Source organism: Centropristis striata, chromosome 4, assembly GCF_030273125.1.
Source record: "Centropristis striata isolate RG_2023a ecotype Rhode Island chromosome 4, C.striata_1.0, whole genome shotgun sequence".
In the NCBI taxonomy this organism is placed as follows: Eukaryota; Metazoa; Chordata; class Actinopteri; order Perciformes; family Serranidae; genus Centropristis; species Centropristis striata.
In genome coordinates, this window is record NC_081520.1 from 16,993,822 (window position 1) to 17,016,601 (window position 22,780).

Below are 22,780 nucleotides of genomic sequence, written 5' to 3' on the forward strand. Positions count from 1 at the left end.
CACACACTTTATTTAAACTAACACCAAAGGACAAAAAAATCAATGTGAAAAAACCTCACAAAAAGAAATAAAAATATCATAACAAGATGTTTCTAAGAATGAACCACAATAGGCTTCCTGAACTGGTGTATTATAGTTTTGCACTAGACTTATTAATTGAGAAAGACTGAACCAAATTCTTAATGGTTTAATTTCTTATATTTGTATTGAAGCAACTAATGGAACTTTCACTTTGTGTTGATTTTGGCAGCCTCTTTTGACAAAAAACTTAATCTGGCTTGCGTGTACACTGCAAAAAAGGTGTGTCTAACAACAAGATAAAAACACTACATCTGAGGAAAATGATCTTGCTGAATGGACAGATAATTTCACTTGACAAGATTTCTTAAATTAAGATTGTTAACTCTAGAAATAAGCATGTTGTACGCTTAAAATAAGAAATTAACTCTTAAAACAAGATCTTAAAAATAATAATATATTACTGTAAGCTCTCTTTCCCCCTGGCGTAGAATATACATGGGTGATTCTCATGAAGCCAGTCTAAGTTATGTCTGTGAAGATTATATATATATTTAACTTTTATATGAATGAACAATATAGCCATAATGAGGCACAATTCATTGTTTTGTGTTAAAATAATATTTTCTATATTTTTAAACATTTTTTTGATTAATTTCCGTAATGCATCCAGATAAAAATGTCATGGTTTCCCCACACTTATACACAATAAATATTTAATAAGCTTTATAAAAAATAAATATTCATTTGTTTAAAAATGTTTAATTTAACAGAATATAATCAAATATAATGTTTTTTAACAATGCATAAAGAACAAAATCTGAATGAAAATTGATGAGAAAAAAATGATTAAATGTTACGGTAATGATAGAATTGTTTGCATTAAAATATGTGCATATTTTAATAAAATGCATTTTGGTGATGCCCGCTACCCTTGAGCATATTTAAGTGTTTTTTTTATTTTTATTTAAAAATGTGTTACAGGAATGAATTTTGCTCACAGTTTCTCTAAGAATGTCAGAAAATACCTTTACATTAAAAAAAAAATAGATAATACATTCATATTAAACAGTGACTTTAGATTGTATATGTTATAAAGGATCAAAGAAAATATATGTATATATACATGTATATTTTTGCTATGGGCTGTACCCTGTTAATGAGAATCACCCACATACGAAATTATTTTGTAATGAACTGTATGTTTCTTATGTTTGTGAAACAAAGTTGTAATAATAAAAAAAAAAAGAAAAAGAAAAAAAAAAGAAGAAGTGACTTTGCGACTTTTTGCGACAGCGCAGTCAATGGCGCACGTCTCGGAAAACGGCAGTGAGAAGAAGATGGCGGAGGGAGGTAATGATGCAGAGCTGCTGAAGGAGAAGGCGAATAAGTTCTTTAAAGGTGAGCTGACAACCCCGGCAGGTCGATGGCGAACATCAGCACTTTATAACAGACAGAAATGTGACTATTAGTTACGGTAGTGACGTAAATGTGTCGTTAAAGGCTCCCGAACGGAGCCGGTGGCTAACGGTGAGCTAAGCTAGCATCACTGAGAGCATGTTAGCTGTAAACCCATTCATTGGATCAGTGAGAGGAGCTGAAAGGAGATTTACCAGCAACAGCAACAACATCAGCAGACACGCTGCCATGTGTAGAGCGACACTAACCTGCTCACATTTCTTTACTTTGTGGTGTTTTTGTGTTCAGCTTTTTGTTTGTTTGTGGCTTCAGGTTAAACTGAGACTCAGATTAAAACTTCTAGAAGATTCTACAACAGGAGAACCTTTTGAACGTGTGTGATTTAATTTAATCTGTTAAGAGAAATGAACAACTGAGCTGTTGCATGTACAGCTTTGACCTGTTCTCGTTTTGTTTTCTTTTTTCCCTCTCATTGTATATTCCTTTTCTTTTTACTTTTCTTTTATCTTGTTTTTTTAGTGTTTTTGTTGACTTTTACATGTTCGAAATAAAATTCTCAATCAATGAGTCCTGGGATTCGAACCGGCGACCCATGTGGTAACAAGCTGATTTCCTAACCTCTAGACCACAGACCACACATATATAACTGTATTTTTTCAGCTCCTTTCAGACAAACGATACCACCATTGGCCCATTCTATTTCATACGCTATTTTTATTTAAGATATTTTTTTGTTTAAATGTGCACTTTATGGAGCTTTGGTTTATAAAAAGGTACTCCTGTTGTTGTAGGAAGAAGTGTACACTCGTAAATTCATACCCCTCAAAAATAGCAACAAATTACCACATTATGGGATGTCCAAAAATGACTCCCTCGAAAAAAACACCTCATACTATAGTATTGTCTATTTTTGTCTATTATATATGTCTATTTTTGTCAAAAATGGTCAAATTTGAATATGCTTAAAAATGGTCAATTATAGTCTGTTGAAACATATTAGATCATCATAAGGCCAGAAATATTTATATTTATATGAGAAAAGAATAACGAACATTACAAAATAACTAAATACGACAACAATAAGATATTATACTTTTTTATTTTATTGTCATGTCACCTTAATAATCTGCAAAGAAACTAGTGACTAAAGCGTTCAAATAAATGTAGTGGAGTAAAAGGTACAATATAGTGCAATAAAAGTATAATCTTGCATAAAATGGAAATAAAAGTACCTCAAAATTGTACATAAGTACAGTACTTTAGTAAATATCCTTTCGTTTATTTCACCACAAAGAAAAGCATCAGTATGATAACAAGTTATTTGCCTTTGGTACTTTCTCTAATCTCTCTTTTGATTTCTTGTTAATTTAGATATATCTCATAATGCAAAATACTGTCGTGTATAATGTTGCTAATTATGGTATAGATGAAATAGATAGTATCTTCTTCAACATGCTTCCTGTCAGTTTAAGTCTGAGGTTTCCTGAAGCGAGGTAATACTGTGGGTTGTGGCCATGATGAGTCAGAGCAGATGAAAGTGGAAGCTTGCCTGTTGTTTAAACAGATCGCCTTTTTGCTTGAGAACAATGGGACAGAGTTATATATTGACTTATTATCACTCATAATCAATGGGTAATTTCAATGAGACATCACTTATCCTAATAGATTTTTTCCCCCCATTTTGGAGAAATTTATTATGTCAAACTTGTAAACTGTATTTTACAGTCAGGTGATGCTTGCGTATTGGCCAATAATGCAAACAGCAGAATGAAACCTGATTTAGTTTGTCTTAGGGCTGCAACTAACGATTATTTTCATTATCGATTAATCTGTCAATTATTTAAACGATTAATCGATTAGTTGTTGGTAAATAAAATGTTGAAAAATATCAATCGTGTTTCCCAAACCACAAGATGACGTCCTCAAATCTCTTGTTTTGTCCACAAACCAAAGAGATATTCAGTTTATTGTCAGAAAGAAACAAAGAAACCAGAAATGTTCACATTGAAGAAGCTGAAATCAGAGAATTTGGACTTATTTATTTAAATTGTTTATTCCATTAATAATCGATTATTGTTCGATTAATCAAGTAATTGTTGTAGCTCTAGCTTGTCTACTGGTAAAGGTAAGCATTAGCATCCATAAAGTGTTTAATTTATACCTGATTTGAAGGTTGTTGTTAGAAAATCAACATGTAGAATCAAGCACTAGAAACAAGCACTGCACTTTTTGAGATAAAAGCATTTTATCAGCTGTAAACTGGAACTGGAACTGGAACTAATTGATTTAATTCAGGACAGACTGAACGTAATTCTGTTTTTTTTACACAATATGAACTCCTATATACTGTAGTTAAGATCACCAGAGTGGAAACATGTCCTATTCCACATGTCATCTGGGATTGAGATTATTACACTATTGTGATTTACATAAAATGTTTTTCCAGGATTTAGTGATACAATTTCAAGACTGTTCTAGCTTAGTGAAATAGACATAGTCTGCATTATTAATACCTCTGCTCAGACACCGTATCACCCACCCATACAGTAGATTAAATGTTGAAATGAAATAAAATGATTAATATTAAATAAGGTATTCATAAATAATATATCTTCAGGTATTGAGTGAAGCATACTGGTGATATTGTATGTAGGTGAAGCCTCAGTTTGATGCTCTTAACACTCTTCCCCCTGTCCACATCCAATAAATCCACCAGCTGGAAAAGTTGAAATATTTACTCAGAAAAATATAAAATATAAAATGTCACAAAATGAAATACAAATCGCGTCCTATTGGCAAAATGAAAAAGTAGTGGAGAGAGATAGAGAGAGGTCGAAAAACTATACGACTCCACTCCCCGCTTGCCCTGAATGACCACAAATCACATTACCTAACAAATTACCATTAACAAACACTCCCAAGAGTAACACATTAAAGGTACAGTCTTCACAAAGTCAAGTCAAATTTATTCATATAGCTCATTTACAGACGGCTGAGCTGCACCAAAGTGCTTCACATAAAAGTGCAAAAAGTGCAATAAAATACAGAATTGTCAAAGGTAAAAGGACAAACAAAAACAAAATGAAATTTAAAATAAATTAAAAGAAGAAGGGATACTTTTAAAAGCACTGTGGGATTACTAGATTACTACACAAAACAAATATATATCTATACCCATATATTGTACAAATCAAAACATGTACATATTATAAATATTCTTATTCTTATTTCTTATGAACGTCAATTATCTTTAGTAACAACAAAAACCTAGGCTCCTACATTGTATTTAGAGTAGCAAGGACGGTTTGTGGCCATTATTGTCTTTCAATGTATTATGTTCTTTATATTCATAAAACAAGTAATGTGTGCATAACATTTCAAACCTAGAATGCCAAATGCAGATTACTAACTAATTGTGTCTTATGTCAAAAACCCAAACATGTTTAGCTTACAATGCACTTATTTTATTTCGGAATTATTTTCACTATCTGCCTGCAGTCCTAGTGGAAATAGTTAATCAACCCATTCTGCCTGCAGTGTTTCTGACATTTTTATTGGATGTTTGTAGAACCAGAAACTCTCCAGTGAAGATGTGACATTTGTTTTTCAGAGAAAGACTATGAAAATGCAATCAAGTACTACTCGGAGGCCTTGGAGGTCAATCCATCCAATGCCATCTACTACAGCAACCGGAGCCTGGCGTACCTACGCACAGAGTGCTATGGCTACGCCCTGGCGGACGCCACCAAGGCCCTGGAGATAGACAAAAACTACATCAAGGGCTATTACCGCCGCGCCACCTCCAACATGGCACTGGGCAAGTTCAAGGCTGCACTTAAAGACTATGAGACGGTAAGAAAAATAGTATCTGTGACTATTGACGCTGCACACTTTCACCTGACATGTAGTCTTAAGGTAGAACATGTGAGACATTAGCAATGTGCACCGTATAACTAAAGGTCTGTGTCCATTAGGGATGTCACGATTACAGATTCTCTTGGTAAGAAATAATCACGATATTACGTTTATCACGATTATTTTTGCATTGATTAATTTCACACTAAGTTAAATCACATGAACACTCCTTATAGGTCTTTTTTTATTTTTTATTTCCCTTTTTGGATGCTCTCATAACAAAATAATATAGCAAGAATGTAAAGTAACCAAAAAGTACAAGAAAAATGATAATAATCCGAGGGGGAATGTCATATATCCTAAATGTTTAAGCTGTTAAAATCATTTTAATAATTTGTTTGTCTAATCTTATGTGGCCAGATAAAAAATATGTACCTATTATTTTGGTCCTTTAATTTTATTTTTAAATGACATTGCCACAAATAAATTAGTAATAAATGAAAAGGACATCCCATAGTGCTTTTACACACGGATGATTTTACATGTTTTTTCAGAGAATAGCTCTTCCCCTTCCATGCTTTACCTCCTGTCACCTCCGTCTGCAGCTACACGGATCGAAAACAAAGCAACACAAGTGGTGACACGCGGTTGTTCTGTAACTTTATTTTCGTTTCGGGCGAGTTGCGCTGATGTACCAACATGGTTCCAGCATATTCTTTTTCCGGAAATTGGCGTATTTAGGAAACTTTACGATTAGTTAATCGTAACATTTAACACCGCAATTAATCGTGAGAATGCGTAATCATGACATCCCTAGTGTCCATGTACTTTATTTCTCTGGCAGAAAAGCGTTGAGAGGGTGCTGGGCAGTAATTTTAAGCTTTTTCTGATGAAGCACTGTGCTCTGTATGAAAATGATGTTAATGTTAGCTGGGTAGCTAACTTGATCCTACGTTAACAGAGGGTTGATTACACAGCTAACAAAAAACTTGCAGCATGCCTGTTGTTTAAAGCACAAAGCAACATTCAGAATTTTGCTGATTTGCTCCTGCAAATGGGCTTTTCCGTTTTTGTTATGATGATTTCTTTAGTACAGCTTGGGATAGACAGACGCAGTCAGAACTAGTCTCCTAATATATGATTGGTTGCCTGAAAAAAGTAGCGTCAGTGACGACACCCGCCTTTTTTAAAGGTTCAGAGATTTAAGTTCTCTTGTCATTGGGGGTGATTGAAAAAATACGCTGGCTGTGAGAAAAAACCCCAATTTATGGACACTCAAGCCTAGATGTTGTGTTGACTTTGTCAAAAGAAAGAGCTCTCCATTTCCATCTGTTGATCCGTCACCATGAGTTCGGCTCTTCATGTTGCTTCAACAGCCTGGAATAGGGATTATCCTTTAATCCAGCCATGATGCCAATTGGATCCAGTTTGAAGGCACTCACACCACCACAGCTAATTTGGTGTCTATTGTTGTTCAATCTGTTATCATAACAAGCAATATAAATATACCAGGGCTTTTGCAACAAAGACCTCTGAGCCTCAGACATAGTCAAAGCAATTTATTGCTCAAACTTGACCAAGCACCATGACAGCTGAAAACCAAAGTTAATCCTTATGAAGCTATGAGAAATTGGAGCTAGATTTATAGAAGCATTTATAGATGTATAGGGCCGAGCAGTGACTGACTGAATTTATCAATTATCTTCCATCCAGTATAAACTGTGGCGTTAAACCTTAATATAGTTTTATAACTGTTGACATCCTGGTCTCTACTGCCACACTGAGTCATTTCCCTATGTCTGCCTTAATGTCTGTTGATGATTAACCAGTGTGGTTAATTTATTTCATTTCCCTGTTCTGATGATAGGTAGTGAGGGTTCGACCAAATGACAAGGATGCAAGGATGAAGTATCAGGAATGTAACAAGATTGTGAAACAGAAGGCGTTTGAGAGAGCCATCGCCAGCGATGAGATTAAAAAATCTGTGGTCGACTCTCTGGACATTGAAAACATGAGTAAGTTTCCTGTTATTGAATAAAATGTGTCTTTTTTTAAAAAAAAACTCTGGTGTGAACATTAGTTGAACCATTTGATTATTTTCTGTACGTGTTGATTTTTTTATCTGAAGATGATCTTGTATTACAGCGATTGAGGACGACTACGATGGCCCCAAGCTCGAGGATGGAAAGGTGACGTTGAAGTTCATGAAGGAGATGATGGATTGGTTCCAAGAGCAGAAGAAACTGCACAGAAAGTGTGCTTATCAGGTAAACATCTTTGATCATTTATGACGCGTGCTTCCTGAAAGAAACTGGCATCCATCTAGAGCTGGATGATTATGGCCAAAATGATAATCACGATTATTTTTGATCAATATTGTAATCCCGATTATTCATCATGTTAGGGAAAACATCTGTATTTTAATTGCACTACTTTTAAACAAACAATAGGAACAGTTTTAAGTGTCTGGTGCTTGTTGTAAACAAACAGAGATCGCTAAGTGAACACCTCCTGCAGCAGCAGCACATACACACTGTACTGCTACAGAGCTAACTGTTAGCATGTTAGCAATTTGCAGACTGGACGTTAAGGGGTTAACATCCCCTCCGGCTCTGCAGCTGGGAGAGACTGCTGCAGGAGCACTGTGCCGGCTCGTTAAGAAAAGTAAGAACGAGTCTCCAAAAGTCTCCAATAACACCAGAAAAAGTCGTTGGATTTGTCTCCAGTCGCTTTTTTGGAAAAATAGTTGCTAAGGGGGTCTGAAAAGTTGCTAAATATAGCAACAAAGTCGCTAAGTTAGCAACACTGCTTCGCCGGCTTTTACAAATGGTGCGTGTTGTTGTGGCGTAGAGTACTATGTCACATCCTGTTTAGCTTAGCATCCCGCTCGTTATTTATTTAGGCAGCTACATGAAACCTTAACTATGCGTTCGCCCCCTGGTGGTTGGTGGACTACTGGTGCAGAAAGTGCTTGATTAGATGCAGAAGAGACGCATTTTAAAATGGAAATAATGCAGACGATCAGGTTAATTTAATCGTAGCGGCCAAAATCATGATCAGGATTAAAATTCGATTAATTGTGCAGCACTACATCCATTAAAGCTGTTGTTTTTTGTGCTCTTTCAGATTTTGGTGCAGGTTAAGGATGTACTAACGAAACTACCAAGTCTTGTGGAAATCACATTAAAAGAGGTGAGGATCCTGCAGATCATCACTAGTGTTCAGTTATCTCTGTGGACCAATTTGTTTAAAGTGTTCTGTTTCTCTTTGCCACAGACAGAAAAAATAACAATTTGTGGTGACACCCACGGGCAATACTACGATCTCCTCAACATCTTCACGTTGAACGGCTTACCCTCAGACACCAACCCCTATGTATCCTTTTCTTTTTGACAGCCACCCATCAGCTTTTAAATGTGTGTACAGTGCAACCATTCTCCCTGTTTGTACCATTCTGTGTCTGAAACTACATCAGCAGCTCAAAACTTGTGCGTCATAATGCTTAACCACAGAATTCAGCTGTTCAATGGTGACTTTGTTGATCGCGGCTCTTTCTCTCTAGAGGTCATTCTCACCCTCTTTGGCTTCAAGCTGCTCTACCCCGACAACTTCCACTTGCTTAGGGGTGAGAGCACTTCCACTGGGCCTGTGCACCAGTCTGTGGATGCATTTGTCGTCTTTGCAGATGTTGTCTGTAACATGTCATGTTAATGTGTCACACCAATACATTAGCCTTTTCGTGTTCACATTTCATGTGGTTTCTGCTGCTACGTTGCAGACTTTGTATTAACGTGTAAAATAATTACAACAGGTTGTTTAATCACGATGTTTACATGTAGGTAACCACGAGACGGACAACATGAACCAGATGTATGGATTTGAAGGGGAAGTCAAAGCCAAGTACACAGCCCAGATGTTCCAGCTGTTCAGCGAGGTCTTCCAGTGGCTGCCTCTCGCACAGTGTATCAACAGCAAAGTTCTGGTAAGCAGCGGGATTAAACTGTCGGCCAAAAATATGAAGCCTAATTCCTTTCACTACAGCATACGAGGGCTGTAACTCAAAAGTTTTATCACAGTCTTATCTTAAATCCTGCAACAAAACGATTTATATTACATTGAACTCCTTTTTACAATTAGTCATTTAGCAGACGCTTTTATCCAAAGTGACGAAGTGGTGCAATAAGAGCCATTAGTGCAGCAATAAGGTCTAGTGAGGATTCTTTAAGGAGTAGAGTTGTGGTGTGGTGCTAGGAGAGAATATGCTCTCTGAAGAGCCTTCAGGTCTTCAGGAGGTTTTTAAAGGTAGAGAGGGATACAGCATATGCCTGAATCAGGGCGTTCAAGTAGTTGGGTGCTGTACCGGAGACAACTCTGTTGGCAGCATTAGAGATTTGAATGTGATGCTGCAAAGCGCGCCGCCACATTCTGGATTATCTGAAGCGGTTTTACTGTGCAGTCTGCAGTCTTTTCTGAAGTGAGGGTCAAAGCACAAAGGTTGTATGTTGTAGAGATTGTGTTCTTCAGAGCTATGGAATAATAAATCATCACCTTATCCTCAGGTGCGCATAAAGTGCAGGTTATGAACTTATATAGATACAAGTTACCGTGTCTATATGGGCCATGAGAAGCGAGTAATTGATGAGTATCGGTTGAAGAATCCACACCATGCATCCTTTTATAATGAGCTGAATGCAGTCACGGGGCCATGCAACTGATTTTATTGTTCAGCAGGTTCAGTTTCCATCACGTCTGTGTGTATTGTTATTCTTCAGAAAGGATTTTGGAATGAAGTAAAACCTGAAAAGGGATTGATGTAAAGATAATGGAGTAATGAGATTTATCTTGCATGTCTGTTTGTCTTGGAGAGATTATATATCCTGTCTTCATTCACAAAATGTGTGTGGTCATAATTCTTCTGTATCTCACTGATGGCTGCTGCTATTTTTGCAGCCGCAGTGGTTGGATATTTTGTACTGTGCACAAAGTCCTGATTAATATTCTCCTCCTCAGGTTATGCACGGTGGACTGTTCAGTGAAGATGGTGTCACATTGGATGACCTCAGGAAGATTGACAGGAACAGACAGCCTCCAGACTCCGGTAGGCTCATCACTATAAAACTGGCACTGATAAACAGTCTCTAGAAAGGAATACGGGTACATTTCAACACCTTCCTCTGCGTTTTCACAGGTCCCATGTGTGACCTCCTCTGGTCGGACCCACAGCCTCAGGTCAGCTCCCACCCACCCAATACCTCTTCTCTGTTTATCTGCTCAGAGCGGTTTGTGTGCGAGAAACATTCACCGCATTTCTTTTCTTTTAAACTCTCTTCTTTATTTCACATGAAATGACAAACACATAAACACACAACACATACATTAAGAACACACATAAGGAGATGCTATCACAGTTTCAGTTCTAACATATAATCATGCCCTCACATCCTATCTTCAAATATTTTATCGTCCCTCTTAAAAGGAGGTAATATTTATTTATTTATTTAACAGGGACAGTGCTTGGCTCTCAGCCGTACCAGAATTAGCTACTAGCTAAATTTCATCTGTAGTCCCTGGGCAGGAACAAATAACATAAATCTAACACAAACAAACAAGCCTTTCAAAAAGCAACAACAAAGTTTCACACTCTTAAAACACAATAAAACACAGGACAACAGCAAGAGTAAAGTCACAGTATTAAGACACAAAACAAAACAATGTTAAAATACAACACCAAAGAGATTGCAAAATAGTGAGCTATGTTTGATATGGGTAATGTGTATCCATAACTACATATATTTACTGAACAACTAAAGTGGTAAAAAAAAGTGGTATCTCTGATTAACTATTAACTTGTCTACTTTCTCCTCTCTGTCTGTCTGTCTGTCTGTCTGTCTGTCTGTCTGTCTGTCTGTGCAGAATGGCCGTTCAGTCAGTAAGCGAGGAGTGAGTTGTCAGTTCGGACCAGACGTGACTGAGCGTTTCCTGGAACAGAACAAGCTGGACTTCATTGTGCGTAGTCATGAGGTGAAAGCTGAGGGCTATGAGGTCACTCACTCAGGGAAGTGCATCACCGTGTTCTCAGCACCCAACTACTGGTACGTCACCATGCTGGGGGACTTCACAATGCTGAGTCAGCCGTTCTTTAGGCTCTTCACTCTAACTTTTGTATTCTGCTTTCCTCCAGTGATCAGATGGGAAACAAAGGAGCTTATATCCACCTCAGGGGATCAGACCTCAAGCCAGAATTTCACCAGTTCACTGCTGTGGTCAGTATCCTGCACTATAAAATATTGTAATATTCACTAGAACAGTTTGGGAAATGCTGATGTTAATAACAAACATTAACAACAGGTTTTGGAATTGGACTTACTTATTGATTGCTATTGATAGTCCAGGTAAGTATTTGCTCAAGAGCTTCATTGATTGAATTTTTGCACAGAATTTGAACTTGGGGTTAGCTTAGGGCTAGGTGATTATTAAAATGTTATTTTCGATTCAATTTTGGCTCCTGCACTCCAAAAAAGGTGTCTAAAAACAAGATAAAAACACTAACTCTGCATGGACAGATAATTTCACTTGACAAGATTTCTTAAATTAAGATTATTAAATCTAGAAATAAGCATGTTGAACACTTAAAATAAGAAATTCACTCTTAAAACAAGATAAATTAAAGCTGCAAGCAGCGATGAACTGGCCCGAGCAGAGTGACCTGACAATTATTTGTTTCTTACCAAGATAAAAAAACACTTTAGATTTAGAAGTGTTAGGTCATTTATCTTGTTTAAGTGAACATAAATACTGTATAAGAACAGGAGTACTTTAGTAGTACTTTAGAGTAGTTTTTAAAAAAAATCAAAGCTCCATGAAGAGCACATTTAAATAAAAGAATCTTAAATAAAAGCCGCAGCTTGCCTTAAGCAAGGATCACAGTGCAAATTTGAACTATATTGATATATGGCGATATGGTATTCCATATCACATTTAAAAATATATTGATATATCTTTTATATCGATATATCGCCCAGCCCTAAGACCAATTATCCTTACTGCTTATTTAGAAGTAAAATGAATGTTAAAGTAAAATGTTATCACAAACAACAAGGATGAAGAAAAGAATTATGTAAATAACTACTTAAAAACACATGTTAAGCAACTTGTTAGGGCATTTTTTCTTGCAGCTATTAATGATTAATTAGTGGCTTTTAAAAGGCTTTTTTGATGATGATTTAATGTTTGTCTGCCTCTCACTCTCCTCTACAGCCTCATCCGAATGTCAAGCCCATGGCGTACGCCAACACGCTAATGCAGTTGGGGATGATGTAGAGTCGACGCTTCTCTGTCTGTGACACTGACCACCTCCCATCTGACCTGAACCATCCCAGTCACCTCACTCCCTACAGCGCTCGGACATGCTCATGCTTAGCCTGAGGGATCCCTCTCCTCGACAAACTTCCGCTAGTTGTGTACAGAAAAACACGTGGTGTAGTTCCAATGGGAAGAGATCACTTTACACCAGCTCAGTCCAGAGCTGGGCACATTCTTTCATGTTATCAGTTACAAATTGGAGTAAATGTTTCCATTTCCATTGTCCGTTTGCCCGCTCATGTGTTCCATCACTGGGTAAAGAAACCAACCTTTCAGACGAGTCTCCTTGGAGCTGCTTGGTTTTTAAAATATCTGATATACTCAGCAGATGGGAGAGCTGATATGTACCAAAGATCTGTAATGAAAATGATTGTTCAGTATTTGCAAGGAGTGTCTTGTGACTCTGAAACCTAGCATTGTACTGTTGGCCTGTGTACACAGCTTGGAGCATTTTAAACTGGGTTAAGAGCAGCATGTCTATCAGTGTTTCTCAAAGCTATCCTACAGTATGTTTGTTCATTTTTTTATTTTACAGGAATACATAAATGATTAAATGTATGATCCCACTCCCAAAAAAAAAAAAAAAAAAAAAAGATAGATTGATTGACTCTGGGTACACTCTCAAAGGTGCTGTCTGCCATTAGTGGTGTATTTAGTTGGTTCAGTCCTGTAGCTGATAACATTTAATTTGCACTGCTGCACTGCTTCCTGTTGAGGAAGATATTGCTGCTCTCCATGTTTTCATCCTCAAACCGTCATTGTGCCACTCACCCGGCAGCTCCCGCACAGTCTCCTCTCCAAACCAGCTTTGGTGTAAGGCAACACTGATGGCACTCTAGTCTCCCACTCCCACATTCAATTACCGGTGACCCATGTGTGGATTTCTTCAGTACACAAACGTCCAAAATGCAAACCTGTCTTGAAACGCACAGCTGCATTGTCCAATGGCCCTCAACTTTTTAGATAAAGAAATACACTGATGTGTATGTATATATACTGTATCATTTAAAGATTCCGTGTAATGTTTGGAGAAAAATATTGAATAAAAAAAATCCAGTCCAGTGATTTTAGAAACAAGCTGTCATCTTTATTTTAGTTTTGTAGCAGGGTTGTCCAAGGCGTTTGGGGGTTTGTTTTTTTAACTTGCACTTTTTGTAACTTTATATTTCTTTGGATTTCAGGAATGTACTTTTACTGGTCAAGTATTGCTACTTTTACTAAACTTAACCTATAAAAAATGCAAAGTAGCATAAGTTATTAATTACAATACAATTAGTGGAGTTAAATGTACAATATTTCCCTCTGGATTGTAGTGGAGGACAGTAAGTAAAAAGAAAAAAGCATTAAAAAAATGTGCCTCAAAATTGTACTTTAAGTAACTGAGTATGTATACTTATGCTGGGTTTACACCAAGTTTAAGGTAGTAATCTGCACTGTTTCATATCAGTCTTTTCCTAGTCTTGGGTTTGGATCATATCAAACGTGATTACATTATATATACATTATATGTGTAAATATGTTAATGTGTAATTTAAAAAAAGTCCAAAACCCAATTCTTTACAGGGCAATGTATAGTGTGCAGCGTAACGTTCTAGTGATTAAGACGAAAACATACATTTTCACATCATAACCCTTTTTATTGTATTTATTATTTATATAAATTATATGAACGCTGCCTCCGTCGCATTTATTTGACGTCGCGGCTCTGAACAGCTGATATCTCGTCATCTATAGGCGCCGCAGTGAGTTGACAACACACGAGCAACACGAGTTTCACCTTGTTGTGAACCCAGGCAGAGACTTGGACACGGAGACAGGCAGACTGAGACAACACCGACCTGAGATGCCGAAATATTGTTCGGTCCCGAACTGCAGGAATGACTCCGGAACCGGCAGCGACAGGAAGAGCTTCTACAAGTAAGCTGCGAGTTTTAAAGCTGTTAGTTAGTGTTAGTTAGCGTCATCTCTCCCTGTCAGGGACGTGTTACTGTCTGATATGTCCGCGTCATTTTATACAACATATCCTCTGACTCAATGCATCACTGTAGTCTAAAATATATCACAAAATGTATTATAAATATATATCATACTGTCCAATAAAAGCTAAAAGTCTGACCATAACATACAGTCAATATGCACTTTATGTGTTTTTATGCACACTGTTCACTGCACCTTATATTTTTATACTGTATTTTTATATTTTATTGCATTGTATTGCTTGAATATGCCTAGGTTGTTCCTTTTATTTTTATTTAATTGTGTCGTCATTGACTCTGTGTGTAATGCTGCTGCTACCAAGGTTATTATAGTTAACAAAAACTAACGAAATTAAGAAAACTCGAATTGAAAAAACATTTTTGTTAACTGAAATAAAAATGAAAAAGATTAAAAAAAAAAAAAAAAAAAAAGATAACTAACTTAATCTGTATTTTGTGGTAACAAAACTAACTAAAATGATAGTGAAAATGTCTTTTTGGGTATGAAATCTATTTCATCTATCTGGTTTCATGACTTAATATACTTATTGGGGCTGAGATGGATAAGACAACGGATATAAAGTCAACATTTATTGTGAACTTATTGAATCTCGCACCCAACAAATACCCCATTACAAAAAACTAAAACTAATAATGACTTAACTAAAACAAAGCATTTTCCAAAAAATAAAAACTACTTAAAACTAGCAAACTCACTCTAAAAACTCATTAAAACTAACTGAATTTGAAAACAAAAAATCAAAAAGAAATTAAAACTAAAACTAATGAAAAATCCAAAACTATTATAACCTTGGCTGCTACACTGTAATTTCCCAGCTTAGGATAAATAAAGTATATCTATCTATCTATCTATCTATCTATCTATCTATCTATCTATCTATCTATCTATCTGTTTTTTTCGCCATATTTTGTGTCGCCTCGTTTTGACCCTGAACAAGGACATTCTGAGTCCTGATTGAATCATGATTAAAGCCTATATGCAAGTCTGTGGTGACTCACTTCTACTGATTAAAATGTACTTAACTTATCATTTTTTAAGATTATTAAGATTGTTATTATTATTATTATTATTATTATTATTATTATATGCAGTGTTGGAAGAAGACCATTTACTTAAGTAAAAGAAGAAATACTCTAGCCAAAAAACAAACACACACTCCTTAAAGTTCTCAAGTCAAAATGTAAAGGTACATTTCTGAATTCAGTAAAGTGCTGCAGAGGTTTTCTGGCCTCCAAATTGTTTTCTACCAACTTGACAAATAATATTTGTTTGATACAGATCCCCACAAAAAATTAAAACATGATCATGTTTAACATTTTTCACTCAGTCTGAATATTGTTTTCCAGCTCTAGTCTCGGCAATAGAAGCAACAAGCTGCAGTAACTGCTACAGTTGTGGCTTTGGTGTGTTTGACAGCATTAGAAGAATTATAATGTTGGAAACATCTTCTCAATAATAATGTAACTATAGCTTTAACAGCAACAACAGTTGTGTTGTAATATAATGTACCGGTTGTTGAATGAGCTGAGTTCAGAGTCTGATGCTCTCATTTACAGCTTAGTGAGGCAGTTTTTAATGATTGTTGGCTTTACTGTCAAAACATTGGAACACACACTGTGTAAATTCAATTTTATTTTTATTTTTCAGTTGCAATATTTCTGTTTTTCTCTGCATTTTAAACATTTTTCAATCTTCCACTTTAAGGCCTGTGACTAGTGTCTGTTGTCTTTATTGTGTTGTAGGTTCCCTCTGCAGGACCCGGTCCGTCTGCAGCAGTGGCTGACCAACATGAGACGTGAGAACTGGACTCCCTCTCGACACCAGTATATCTGCCACGAACATTTTGCACCTTCGTGCTTCAAGGTGCGATGGGGGATCCGTTACCTGGAGAGTGATGCTGTGCCGACAGTCTTTCAGGAGGCCGAGGTAAAACAAAAAGAATCTTTTAAACTTTATATATATATTAGTGTTCAGAATAGTAGCAGTCCAATGTGACTAACCAGATTAATCCAGGTTTTTAGTATATTTTTTATTGCTACATGGCAAACAAGGTACCAGTAGGTGCAGTAGATTCTCAGAAAACCAACAAGACCCAGCATTGGTGATATGCACGCTCTTAAGGGTGTTTCAACAAGACAATGACCCCAAACACACTAGTAAACGAGCAAAATCTTGGTTCCAAACCAACAACTTTGATGTTATGGAGTGGCCAGCCCAATCCACGGACATCAAAAATGCTGTTTCTGAAGCAAAACCAAGAAATGTAAATGAATTATGGAATGTAGTTAAAGAATCTTGGAGTGGAATATCAGCTGAAAGGTTTGTAGACTCCATGCCACACAGATGTGAAGCAGTTATAAAAAACTGTGGTCATACAACTAAATATTAGTATAGTGATTCACAGGATTGCTAAATCCTAGAAACAAAAAAGTTTGTACAAAATATTTTTGTGTTTGTAAAGTCAACGGCAGACACTGCTATATTTTTGAATACACCCCTTTCAAGTAATTGCCCAATTGCACAGCCTTAAGAGCTGCATATCATGAATGCTGGGTCTTGTTGGTTTTCTGAGAATCTGCTACACCTACTGGTACCTTGTTTGCCATGTAGCAATAAAAATTATACTAAAAACCTGGATTCATCTGGTTAGTCACATTGGATATATATATATATTAGGGCTGCACAATTAATCAAATTTTAATTGTGATCACAATTTTGGCCGCCACGATTAAATTAACCTGATCATCCGCGATATTTCCATTTTAAAATGTGGCTTTCCTGCATATCTAATCAAGCACTTTCTACACCAGTAGTCCACCAATTCATGAATTGTAATCGTGATTACAATATTTATCAAAATAATTGTGATTATCATTTTGGCCATAATCGTGCAGCCCTAAAATATAAATATGTGTACAGTGGGGAGAACAAGTATTTGATACACTGCAAATTTTTCAGGTTTCCCCACTTGCAAAGCATGTAGAAGTTTCCATTTTATTGCATGAAATAAGTATTTGATACATCAGAAAAACAGAACTTAATATTTGGTACAGAAACCTTTGTTTGCAATTACAGAGATCAGACGTTTCCTGTAGTTCTTGACCAGGTTTGCACACACTGCAGCAGGGATTTTGGCCCACTCCTCCATACAGATCTCCTCCAGGGGGCCACACGGACTTTAAGCTCCCTCCAAAGATTTTCTATTGGATTCAGGTCTGGAGACTGGCTAGGCCACTCCAGGACCTTGAGATATTTCCTACAGAGCCACTCCTTAGTTGCCCTGGCTGTGTGTTTTGGGTCGTTGTCATGCTGGAAGACCCAGCCACGACCCATCTTCAATGCTCTTACTGAGGGAAGGAGGTTGTTGGCCAAGATCTCACGATACATGGCCCCATCCATCCTTCCCTCAATACGGTGCAGTCGTCCTGTCCCCTTTGCAGAAAAGCATCCCCAAAGAATGATGTTTCCGCCGCCATGCTTCACGGTTGGGATGGTGTTCTTGGGGTTGTACTCATCATTCTTCTTCCTCCAAACACGACAAGTGGAGTTTAAACCAAAAAGTTCTATTTTTGTCTCATCAGACCACATGACCTTCTCCCATTCCTCCTCTGGATCATCCAGATGGTCATTTGCAAACTTCAGACGGGCCTTGACATGCGTTGGCTTGAGCAAGGGCACCTTGCGTGCACTGCAGGATTTTAATCCTTGACGGCGTAGTGTGTTACTGATGGTTTTCTTTGACACTGTGGTCCCAGCTCTATTCAGGTCATTGACCAGGTCCTGCCGTGTAGTTCTGGGCTCATTCCTCACCTTCCTCATGATCATTGATGCCCCACGAGGTGAGATCTTGCATGGCGCCCCAGACCGAGGGAGATTGACCGATGTCCTGAATTTCTTCCATTTTCTAATAATTGCACCAACAGTTGTTGCCTTTTCACCAAGCTGCTTGCCTATTATCCTTTAGCCCATCCCAGCCTTGTGCAGGTCTACAATTTTATCCCTGATCTCCTTACACAGCTCTCTGGTCTTGGGCATTGTGGTGAGTCTGGTTGATTGAGTGTGTGGACAGGTGTCTTTTATACAGGTAACAAGTTCAAACAGGTGTAGTTAATGCAGGTAATGAGTGGAGAATAGGAGGGCTTCTTAAAGAAGAACTAACAGGTCTGTGAGAGCCAAAATTCTTACTGGTTGATAGATGATCAAATACTTATGTCATGCAATAAAATGCAAATTAATTATTTAAAAATCATCTCCTGCGATTTCCTGGATTTTTGTTTTAGATTCCATCACTCACAGTTGAAGAGTACCTATGATAGAAATTACAGACTTTTACATGCTTTACAAGTGGGAAGATCTGAAAAATCAGCAGTGTATCAAATACTTGTTCTCTCCACTGTATGTGTGTGTGTATATATATATATATATATATATATATATATAAGGTTTATTTTCAACATACAAAGACTAAGTAAGAAAGGTTTATAATTGCAACACTACTGTTGCTCTGTCATGATGCTTTTGATGAACAAACTCCTGCTTCTCTCTAGAAACGGAAAACCACAGATCAGAGTGAGAGGAAGCCAAAGCGGCTTCGAGTCAACACTAATCGAAGCATAACGGAGTCGGATGACGGGCCGCTGGCTGCCGACGCTGTAGAGATGGCGAGCACCATGCACACAGTTCACCTGTATGAGATCACTGTGGACCAATCACAGCAGGGCGGAGGCAGCCTGGTGGAGTCCAGCGATGTTGGAGAATCTAACTGCTCTCTCCAGACGCTGCCATCAGTGGATGGATTTGAAACAGGAACAAATTTCCCTTTAACTTTATTCCAGACGGTTAATGATCTGAGTAACAGCGGAGAGGTGGTGGTGATGTCTGAATGTCATGCAGGAGAAGGCCAAGATGAGCTTCTCAACGGAATCACTGCTGCCATTTTATCTCAGGGCCACGGCCTGGTCGTCAATGACTCCACATTTACAGACGAGGCTGTGGCGTCCCTTGCTGTTGAAGATGAGACTTGTACCACAGACGAGTTCTCAGATGTCCAAGCAGGCCAGGAAACTCAAGTCATCGCCTACTTTGAGACGATACCAAACGTTTTCCCCAGTGAAACGCCCACCCACTTCACCTTCTCCCCAGACACGGTGCTGTCGTCCGCTCTGAGCTCCAAGCCCATCACATCTACTCTCCCCATCGTGTCCAAACATGCGTCCCCGTCCCCCTCGTCCCTGGTCCTCACTGTGGAAAGACTGGACACAGAGCAGGGAGACGGAGACGACAGCAAGTCGGAGGAGGACAGCATGGAGCCGCAGGACCACCAGCTGGAGGAGCACTGGTGAGTACCGCACTGCAAAAAAGGGTCTAAAAATAACATAAAAACACTAAATCTGAGGGAAATGATCTTGCTGCATGGACAGATAACTGACAACTCGACAAGATTTCTTAAATTAAGACACTTCTAAATATAAATATTAAATAAAAATATTTTTTTTATCTTGGTAAGAAACGAATAATTGTCAGTGCACTCTGCTCGGGCCAGTTCATCGCTGCTTGCAGCTTTAATTTGTCTTCTTTTAAGAGTTAATTTCTTATTTTAAGCGTTCAACATGCGTATTTCTAGATGTAACAATCATAATTTAAGAAATCTTGGCAAGTGAAATTATCTGTCCATGCAGCAAGATCATTTCCCTCAGATTTAGTGTTTATATCTTGTTTTTAGACACACCTTCTTTGTGGAGTTTTTTTAAGTTGAAAATACCCACGGAAAAACATTACTCTTAGTTGATAACATAGCATACACTTATAATGAGTATATTTTCACAGTCTTACAGCTTTTACAATCTATTTCCATTCTTTACACGAGCAGCTACCATAAAAACAGCCTGAGTAAGGAGCAGCTGGAGGCGATCGTGAGCGAGCTGCAGAAGAAGGTGAAGGTGCTGCAGCAGCGACACCGCCGACACCTGGAGAAGCTTCAGGGACTGGAGAACACCGTCAGCCAGCTGAGGCAGAACAACCTGCTGAACGAGGAGCGACTGCAGCTGCTGGAGAGGGTGAAGAGCTCAAACTATTTACAGGACATAAATTACAAGTTACTCTCAGCTATAATTGTATTATTAAACTCTCAATTAAACTGTGTATCAAAACAAGCCACATATGATTAAGTGTAGGGGTTAAATACTTGATAAATATATATATATAAGTCTCGTTGAGACAAGTTGCAACATTTAAACACAGTTATCATAAACAATTAAATACAAGTCCAGCATCACAACAACACTGAAGGAGCCTCAGTAGAGACTTATAAGGAGCAGTCACACTGACCAAGGAAAGAGATTTCTCTATCCTTTTAGAATTGATTTAAATTCACCGATTGTGATCAATTCAGACAATTTTGAATTCATTTTGTACATTTTTCCATGATAAAGGGGTGTAACTAAAAGCTTTCTTACCTAACTCAGTTCTCACTCTTGCACCAGCATCTGTATAATATTTAGAGAGTGTAGACCATGTTGAGTTTAGTTTCGACACATGTATGTACACAGGTATGAGGGAAGCAGCCCAAGAATACATTTATAGATAAAAATTAACCAATGAGAGCCTGCCAACATACAAAGATGGTATTTCAGCCGTGTCGTACAGAATACAATGATGTGTACGATTTCCCAAACCAGTAATGAAACTCAGAGCACAATGATAATTCAATCCAATTTGCAATAAAACAGTGCATTCATGTTTTGTGGTGTCCTCCTCCTTTAGGCTTACATACAGACCAGTGCAGCCGTGTCAGATGGTGGAGAGACTGTGGCCATCATCTATGAAGAGGACGATGGTGCGTATTTGTATACTCCACTAATAAACGCGGGGGAAAAGCTGTGAGGCTGACTGTCCCATCTGTGTATCTGTCTGCTGCCACTGTGCCAAGAGTTGACGTCACTAATGCTGTTAAAAACAAAGTACTACCTAATGATTGTCTCTTAACAAAATGAGATGTCTGTATAAAATGTGGCAGCGTGTCGTTGAAACTGCTTTGAGCTTTGCACAAATATGGATGAGTAATATGGGGACAATGTTGAATGTGTTTTTTAAGGTTTTCTCCCTCTGCCCCCCCCCCCCTTCTTCCTACAACCACTTTTCGTTTGACTTATGAGGCATTTTTGTTTGTGACAATGTACATATCGATTAAAATAGAACTTCCACTAAAGCTTGTGCTTCATTTCTAAACTTACTGTACATTTTTGCTTGAATCAAAGATGCAACCAATGAAGTCCTATGAGAAGCAGTTTTATTAATCATCACCACTGACAGCTTCGACCTTTTCTTCTTCAGTAGCAGGAAGAACAGAAATAAATCCACACAGTAGTCTCACCCTGCTGAGTGACTGTAAATCATAGATTGTATATAAATAAGAGACGTAGTCACCGTGACCCAACAAACAAAAACAAAATGTTCGTTACTTACCAAAGAAAACTGAGCAGCGACTCCTTGGAGTGTCTGTTAGTCCAACCAAACGCTGAACAAGACATTTAATGAACAAAACATCCAAAAAAACTGTCATTAAGTGAAAATACAGTGAAAGGGTCAAAGTTATGAGACCAAACAGCTAAACGTCTTTTTTTATATCTATATAACGTTATATATAACTTTATTGACACGTTGCCGTGGATACGCATTGTTCTGCTTCCCTCCTGATGACGGCTCGCCTTGTTAGTGACCTGTCAATCAAAGGTAGCCCCGCCCCAAATCACACAATTCTTTATCTTCTATTTTCTTCTAAATGGGGCCATTATTAGAACTATTAACATCAGATTGTGTTGAAGAAGATTTTTTTACTAGTGATTGAGACCATAGTGTTGTCCTGAAAAACATTTCTGAGGTAATAAATCAAGTGAGAAGTTTTCAAATTTTGCACTGAAATGAATGGACAGAAATCTCCCTGCAGCCAAACTTAGCGCCCCCTGCTGGAATTTTCAGTAGAATGCAGCTTAAGGCACTTCCTGGTTTCCCTCCCTGCTCAGACCTGGAGGTTGCCGCCTGCCGTAAACACATCGCCACTTGTGGGTTGTGCTCATGGAGAAGCATTGAGCATGTTGCTACTCATAGTGTTTCAGTTGGACAGTGACAG

At 37.8% G+C, this 22,780-nt stretch overlaps 2 protein-coding genes across 2 annotated transcripts; both read left to right on the plus strand.

Moving 5' to 3' along the window:
* Nucleotides 1–1,322: 1,322 nt before the first annotated feature.
* Nucleotides 1,323–13,719, plus strand: ppp5c (protein phosphatase 5, catalytic subunit). The gene is made up of 13 exons (XM_059331963.1): nt 1,323–1,419; nt 5,048–5,289; nt 7,160–7,307; nt 7,438–7,559; nt 8,419–8,484; nt 8,569–8,667; nt 8,812–8,917; nt 9,132–9,274; nt 10,303–10,390; nt 10,481–10,521; nt 11,206–11,384; nt 11,474–11,555; nt 12,550–13,719. The coding sequence occupies exons 1-13, from the start codon at nt 1,323–1,325 to the stop codon at nt 12,610–12,612; spliced, it is 1,476 nt and encodes a 491-aa protein (XP_059187946.1). The 3' UTR covers nt 12,613–13,719.
* A 551-nt stretch (nt 13,720–14,270) lies between these two features.
* Nucleotides 14,271–21,859, plus strand: LOC131969432 (THAP domain-containing protein 5-like). The gene is made up of 5 exons (XM_059330427.1): nt 14,271–14,571; nt 16,395–16,578; nt 19,200–19,990; nt 20,522–20,708; nt 21,415–21,859. The coding sequence occupies exons 1-5, from the start codon at nt 14,498–14,500 to the stop codon at nt 21,532–21,534; spliced, it is 1,356 nt and encodes a 451-aa protein (XP_059186410.1). The 5' UTR covers nt 14,271–14,497; the 3' UTR covers nt 21,535–21,859.
* Nucleotides 21,860–22,780: the final 921 nt, after the last annotated feature.